Source organism: Diaphorina citri, unplaced genomic scaffold (assembly GCF_000475195.1).
Source record: "Diaphorina citri unplaced genomic scaffold, Diaci psyllid genome assembly version 1.1 scaffold2182, whole genome shotgun sequence".
Classification (NCBI taxonomy): Eukaryota; Metazoa; Arthropoda; class Insecta; order Hemiptera; family Psyllidae; genus Diaphorina; species Diaphorina citri.
The window spans coordinates 37,880-45,639 of NW_007379607.1; the positions used below are offsets into that span (position 1 = coordinate 37,880).

General features: G+C 39.8%; 1 protein-coding gene across 1 annotated transcript in view; it reads left to right on the forward strand.

The window, feature by feature from the left end:
* Positions 1-3,879, forward strand: part of LOC103518407 (sodium channel protein 60E-like) — a gene marked incomplete at its 3' end in the record, with an annotated part of 26,564 nt that extends 22,685 nt beyond the window's left edge. Inside the window, exons 5-6 of the mRNA XM_017447796.1 lie at positions 1,949-2,035; positions 3,745-3,879. Coding sequence (XP_017303285.1) covers positions 1,949-2,035; positions 3,745-3,879 — 222 coding nt within the window. The remainder of the gene's footprint in view (positions 1-1,948; positions 2,036-3,744) is intronic.
* Between the last annotated feature and the right edge of the window lie 3,881 nt (positions 3,880-7,760).

Sequence of the window (7,760 nt, forward strand, 5' to 3'; positions counted from 1 at the left end):
AAAAAAAAAAAAAATTCTGGTGGTGTACTTCCTCCTTTGTCTCTCTTTCTATCCCTCTCTACTTTTTTTACTTTCTATTACTATTATCTCTCTCTCTCTCTCTCTATCCCTCTCTTTCTCTCTCTCTCTCTATTCCTCTCTCCTTTTCTCTCTTTTCTGCTCATTCCTTTTTCTCGCCCATTCACTCTCTCTCTCTCTTTCGCTTTTTCTCTCTCTCTCACACACATTCTGACTGCTCTCTCTATTTTCCTCTGTTTCCCTTCCTCTTTCTCTTTGTCACCCCTTCTCACTCTCTCTCTCTCTTTCTCTTTATCACTGCTTCTCTCTCTCTCTTTCGCTCTCTCTCTCTTTCGCTCTCTCTCTCTCTCTCTCTCATATTCAATTAAATGCTGACAGTTGTACAAATAGGTAGCTAGATACAATCAGACCATACCTGACCGGGAAAGAGTTATTGTTATTCATTAAAAAATAGTGGTGAGAGAGAGATATAGGAAGGAGAAAGAGAGATAGATATAAAGAGAGAGAGAGAGAGAGAGAGAGAGAGAGAGAGAGAGAGAGAAAGAAATAGGAAGGATAGAAGAAGAGAGAGAAATATAAAGCAAGAGAAATAATTATAAAAGAGAGAGGGAGAGAGAGAAAGGGGTTTTTAATTAATAATTATTATTAAAAAAAAAGGTTTTACCCCTTTCGTACCATAAGAAATACACAGAGTGCAGAGACTGCGGGAGAGAAAACTTTTCCTCGCTCGCCTAATATTTGAGTTTCGTTTATGTTTTTAGTTTGATAAATACAAGTTCGGCCATGCCTTTTCCACAAGTTTGGCCATGCCTCGGGATGAACTAGCGGCGGCCATGCCATACAAGTTTGGCCATGCCTTTTCCACAAGTTTGGCCATGCCTCGGGATGAACTAGCGGGATTCCGGAGCGAAGCGACGGAATTCAGCTAGTGTTAATATAGGAAAGAGAACAACGTCTTCACTTTACTAGTCAAGTGAAGACGTTGTTCTCTATGTTGCTACTTGACAGATTGACTCTGTATAAAAATACAACATACCTAAATGTTAATATAGGAAAGAGAACAACGTCTTCACTTTACTAGTCAAGTGAAGACGTTGTTCTCTATGTTGCTACTTGACAGATTGACTCTCCTAGAGAAGTATACAACATAAATCGACAATAACTAATGCAGTTTTCCTAGTCATCAGCTCCCATGGCGTAGTGGTCACTGCGCTCGCCTTGCACGCGGGAGACCCGGGTTCGATTCCCGGCGGGGTCAAGAAATTTGGCTCCCATGGCGTAGTGGTCACTGCACTCGCCTTGCACGCGGGAGACCCGGGTTCGATTCCCGGTGGGGTCAAGAAATTTGTATCATCCAAATGATTGATTCCGTGACTGGCTGTTGCGGGGCCCACTCAGCCTCGTGAGGAAAGGGTCAAGAAATTTGTATCATGCAAATGATTGATACCGTGACTGGCTGTTGCGGGGCCCACTCAGCCTCGTGAGGAAATAGTAGCTATGACATGTAAATGCGCATAGCGACCGGTGCCAGCATGGTAGGTAAACATTGGTTGTTAGGATTATTGAGAATCAAGAAATTTGTATCATGCAAATGATTGATTCCGTGACTGGCTGTTGCGGGGCCCACTCAGCCTCGTGAGGAAAATCCAAGAAATTTGTATCATGCAAATGATTGATTCCGTGACTGGCCGTTACGGGGCCCACTCAGCCTCGTGAGGAAAATGAGTAGTATGACATATAAATGTGCATATATGTGCCAGCACGGTAGGTAAACATTGGATGTTGGAAATATTGAGATATTGGGAAAAATCCTACAATGCTGCAGTGAGTACCAAAGTTGTGACATAATAACACAAAGAGACCGTTATCCAGTTTTCCTACCTAATAATTTATTATACAGGGTGTTTAAAAAATCTTAATTTCTTTTCAGGTGTACATGGGAGAGTTGCGTAACAAATGCGTTGCGCAATTTAACGGTACGAGTTGGGCAGACCTGGGGCGTAACCTAAGAGGGAATGCATAGTGAAAAAAGTAAAAAAGTGTACTGGGGACTTTTATCGGGCAAAAAACTGATTTTACGGGTTAATTTTCTATGGGGCACTTTTTGGTTGTACACCCTGTATGTATTTTGCTTTCAACTATTTAATTATTCAACCAACCTCAGTGGTGTAGTGGTTAGCACGGTAGACTCTGGATCTGGAGGTTGGTGGTTCGAGTCCAAGTCAAGTCATAAAATTTAGCGTAGTTTATTTGTGACAAGCATTTAATGCTCAACATAATTAAAATTCCTTTTATTTATTTAATTATTCATAATATATGTATACCTACCTAATAATCTACCCGTCTCTGTTTTATGTTTACCTATAACTATGTTTTTGTTCTCGTATCTATTAACTATGTAGGAAGGAGAACTATTCATAAATTTGCTGACATTCGCAAAACTTATAAGAGAAGGTCCAGATTTCTCTCTCTCTCTCTCTCTCCCTTTCTCTCTCTCTCTCTCTCTCATTGTTCTCATGATAGAGCTCTATTTCAATTAAAAACAAAGAGGAGGGGGACGAGAACGAACGAGAGAGAAGAAAAAGGAGGAGAAAACGGATGAGAAGAGGGGAGAGATTCAATTAGATATCGGAGAGGACGAGGGAGAAAAAGAAAAAGAAGAAAAGAAAGAAAAAGAGGAAGAAGAAGAAAAAGAGGAAGAAGAAGAAGAAGAAGAAGAAGAGGAAGCAGAAGAAGAAGAAGAGGAAGCAGAAGAAGAAGGAGAAGAGGAAGAAGAAGAAGCAGAAGAAGAAGGAGAAGAGGAAGCAGAAGAAGAAGGAGAAGAGGAAGCAGAAGAAGAAGGAGAAGAAGAAGCAGAAGAAGCAGAAGAAGAAGAAGAGGAAGCAGAAGAAGAAGAGGAAGCAGAAGGAGAAGAAGAGGAAGAAGATGAAGAAGAAGAAGAAGAAGAAGAAGAGGAGGAAGCAGAAGGAGAAGAGGGGGGAGGAGGAGGAAGAAGAAAGGAAGAGGGACACTTGCAAAATATTTCGCTTTCAAATGAAATGGTGGGAACTAGAGATAAATCATTAATTTATTTTGTGGACAAAGTTGGGGGGGGGGGGGGCAGTGAGTAATGGGGTACCACTACCCTAGGGCTGAAATTTTTGTAAGAAAGGATTGTATCAATTTTTAGCTAAATTATCTTTAGCGGTGAGCTATTCATTTCTAACGAAAGTCACAACTTTGGGTTGGAGTTGTGTTTTTTGGTCTTGTTGGGCCATTATAGTTACTTTAAACTTTTTACTTTCCTTATCCTATAGGAAGGAAAGTAATGTAATCGGGTCAAAATTTCGATGGTCAGTTTTTAGTGTCAAAACACGTTTTGAGGTCTCTAAAGCCTAAATCCAAAGTTTCAGCCATTGGTCCGTGTGTGTGTGTGTGTGTAAACAAAATATCTCGAGAACGGTAGGAGCTAGAGACCTGAAATTTTGTGTGTATCTTTCAAATGTGACAAGGATGCGACACGAAACGTTTGGTTAAATAGGTGCTGCGGTTGGCGGTATTTGGACCGCTTTTTGGCGGGTTTCGACCGCTTTTTTGGCGGTTTTCAGCTATATTGACTAAACGGTTAGAGGTATTGTAAAAGTTAGGGTAAAAGAACACTCAAATAAGCATCATTCAATAGGATTGTCCATTGTCTAAAACAAAGTAATAGATTGTTTTCAACCCCTCTTGTCCTCTTGTCCGCAGGTGTTAGCCTCTTCCGGTCCCCTGTCCGTAGTGTTCTTCACCGTGGTTGTGTTCTTCGGCTCGTTCTACCTCATCAACCTGATGTTGGCCGTTGTGGCCCTCAGCTATGAAGAGGAGGCGGAAATCACCCAGGAGGTAAGTGGGGATATCAAGACATCAATGGGTTAATTCAGGCTTTTTCTTCGCCTTTTCCCGTGTACAGACGGGGTCGGCGTTTTTCGTCAGCCTCTCAATCAGCCCTGGGGTGAATGTTTTGAGCTGACATTTGGTTTTGGCTACAAAATTTTACGAGGGGATGCCCTTCGCACTCAACCTTTGTTATTTCTTTAGCAGGGATCATTTCAGGCTGGTATACTCACTGTTTATCGTCCCAAAGCCTTCCCCTCTCTCCCTCCTCTCTCTCTCTCTCTCTCTTCTGTCTTCTACATATCTCTCTCCTTCCTCTATTTTTACTTTTTATACATATTCTCCCTTCTACACCTTATTCTAAATAGGTCTCATCTATCTCTCTCTCCTTTTCCCGAATCTTTTTATCTATTTCTCTCCCTCCTCTCTCTCTTTCTCTCTCTCTTTTCCCCTCATTTCTCTCTCTTTCTTCTGTTTTCCATCTCTCTCCTTTCCAGTATCTTTTTATCTATATTTCCCTCTCTTCCCAACATCCTCTCTCTATCTCTATCTATCTCTCGCTCTCTGCTCTTTGTTCTCAACATATTCTACACCTTCTAAATGGGTCTCGTCCATCTCTTTCTCTCTCCCTCCTGTCTTTCTTTCTCCTCATTTCTCTCTCTCTCTCCTTTCCCCGTATCTTTTTATCTATTTCCCTCTCTCTCCCCTACCTCCTCTCTCTCTCTATCTATCTCTCGCTCTGTGCTCTATGTTCTCAACATATTCTACACCTTCTAAATGGGTCTCGTCTATCTCTTTCTCTCTCCCTCCTGTCTTTCTTTCTCCCATCTCTCTCTTTTCCCTACACCCTATAAATGGGGCTCCTCTTATCTCTCTCACTCTCCTCCCCTCCTCTCCCCCGTTTCTCTTTCTCTCTCTCCCTCCTCCATTTCTTAACATATTCTCTCTCTCTTACATCTTATATATGGGACTGGTCTATTTCTTTCTCTCTCCCTTCTCCTCCCTCCCATTCTTTCTCCCATCTCTCTCTCTCTCTTCCCCTCCCTCCTCCGTCTCTCCTCTCCCCTCTATTTTCTTAACATATTCTCTCTCTCTCTTACATCTTATAAATGGGACTCGTTTAAAATCTCATTACGTAAACAACACCATTTTGTCCTCTCCCTCTCTCTCTCTCCCTCCCTCTCTCTCTCTCTCTCTTTCCTTCCTTCGCTCTTTCTCTTTTACTCTCTCTCCTCTCTCTCTCTATCTCCTTCCCTCCCTCTTTCTGTTCACAAACATGTATTGTAGGTACATGTAGCTCTTCTATTTTCTCTTTACATAATAATGTGTTTCACTATCTCTTAGTCTCTCTCTCTCTCTCTCTCTCTCTCTCTCTCTCTCTTTATCTTTCCTCTTTCTCTCGATCTATTCCTACATCTTGTTTCCTATAGGCGGGCGTTCAGAGAAATAATACGTACACATCCATGTTGAAACTTTTTTTAAAGAGGTTTGACAGAGGGAACTGTAACTGCTAAGGTCTTATCGTCCCGAAATTGAAGAGAGAAGGAAGAGCTAGGAGGAAAGGCCAGCCGTTCCCGAACGAACATTATCCCATCAGGAATAAAATCCGCCGCGGGCGGGAATCGAACCCGCGGCCTACGCTTTACAAGGCAGCGCGCCTACCAACCAAGGGGGTTAACTAGGCGGTTTATTCCAACCTTTTTTTTTTTTGTCTTTACTGTACCACTAGTACTGAGATAGCAAGAGTAGGGTTAGAAGAGCTCTGGGGAAGATTAATAAATGATGACGAGACAAGGAAGAAGAAAGAAGAAGAAGAGAGAAGAAGAAGAAGAAGAAAAAAGAGAAGAAGAGAGAAGAAGAAGAAGGAGAGAAGAAAGAAGAAGAAGAGAGAAAAAAAAAACGAGGGTAAGAATAAGAAAAAACGAAGAGAGAGAGAGTATATAGATGTAGAAGCGAGAGAGATCAGAGACGAGAAGAGAGAGAGCAGAGAGAAGAGAGAGAAGAGAGAGAGAGAGGTAAAGAAAGTTAAAAATGGGTACAAGAAGGAAAAAGGGGACGGGGAGTAAAAATAACACACATCATGGTATTGTGTGGGAAAATAAGCGGGGCCCGTCCCTCCGGGAATTTTTCGATCTTGGTTAAAGAAAATCAGTATTTATGTACCTACCTATTTTATTTAATATTCAGTTTATTATTATTATTATTATTATTATTATTATTATTATTATTATTATTATTATTATTATTATTCTTGATTTGATTTTTTGATTTTACTTTCATGTAATGATTTAAAATCAAGACTAGAGCCCGTTCTCCGTTGATTCCCGATATAATGTTTAAGACGCCCATCCATTTATTGGCCTTCCTCGACGTAGCTTAACATAGGTAACGCTAAAACCGGTCTTAAATGATCGACTGAAGTGTTATTTAAACGTTCTCGCTTTGAGCTCATAGGTTGTCGCAACAAATTTCAAGATCAGAGCTTATTTGTGTGAGAAAATGTGAAAAAAAAAAAAAAACACAAAAACCAGTTTTTTTGCTTATTTTTGGCTTTATGGTTTTCTGGACAAAATTTGCACCACCATTTTCGTGTTCCTGGTAAAAAGACCTTTAATTTGATTTATAGGTCGACCAGGTTTGGATAAGTCCTTCTATGGGGTCAGACAGACAGAGTGACAGACGACACCGAAGCAAATACAATAGTCCGTCCCTTATATCTTTTATTATTACCATTGTAATACTAAAGGAAGGACGGACTATAAAATGAGAGTGCAAGGTCAAGCATAGAGGGGGGGGGAAGGGAATTTTAGATGGGAGGAAATCTAGGGATGGAGAAAGGGATAAATTAACAAGGGAAGAAAAATGAAGTATGAAATGTTAATAGGGGGAAAAAATAATGATGAAATGTCTTGTAAGCGCTAGGTTGCGGGTTCGATTCTCCGAACGGTGCGAAATTTATCCCAAACAGAAGAAGTTCGTTCTCGGAACGGCTGACGTTCTCCTGTCCTTCTTTTCTCTTCGCTTTCGGGATATAGGGCCTCTGTGGCCACAGTTCCCTCTATCAAACCCATAAAAATAAAATAAATAATTGAAAAAAAAAAAAATCTGACAAGAAGACCTCCGTGGTTACCGTTCAATTCATCAAACCTCAATAAAAAAATAAATAATTAAATGAAAATAAAAATTAATAATAAAATAGAGGTAGTATTTTGAAGGTGCACGTCTTTCTTACCTCCTCAATTCACGTCTAACCTCGTCTAACATTATTATGAGGAACATGTTTTTGACTTTATTGATTTTGACTTTTCAAAGTACCTTCCCAGCTACCTAGTTAAGTATATATGTATAGGTGTGTAATATTCAAGGAAGTTCAAGTGCCATATTGCCATGGCACCATACTATTTTGCCATATTTTAGCAAAATTTGGAAAAATGCCATAAAAAGCCTTACTTTTTTGCTTATTTTGCCATATTTAAGCATTTTTTGGTAAAATATGAAAATTTAAAAACAAAGAAAAAAAATACAAAAAAAAGTACTAAAAAAGAACCGTACTGAAATAGTGGTTATGCATTTGGGGAAACATTTAGCATGAAAGGTCGAATCCTATGTAAAAAGTCCTCAAAAATCCAAATCTGAAGTCAAAATAGCGAAAAAAAGGTTGAAATTTCAATTTTTATTTGACGTTCCAAGGAGAAATGTACAAAAGTTGCCTCTGATTTAAAAAAAAATGCTTATTTTGCCATGTTTTGAATAAATAAATGCCATATTTTCGCAAAATAAGTGCCATATTGCCATGTTTTTTAGTGCCATAGTTTGGAAAAATAGGTGCCATATTTTGAACTTCTCTGGTAATATTGTATTCAATGTACCTATACCAATGTACTATACCT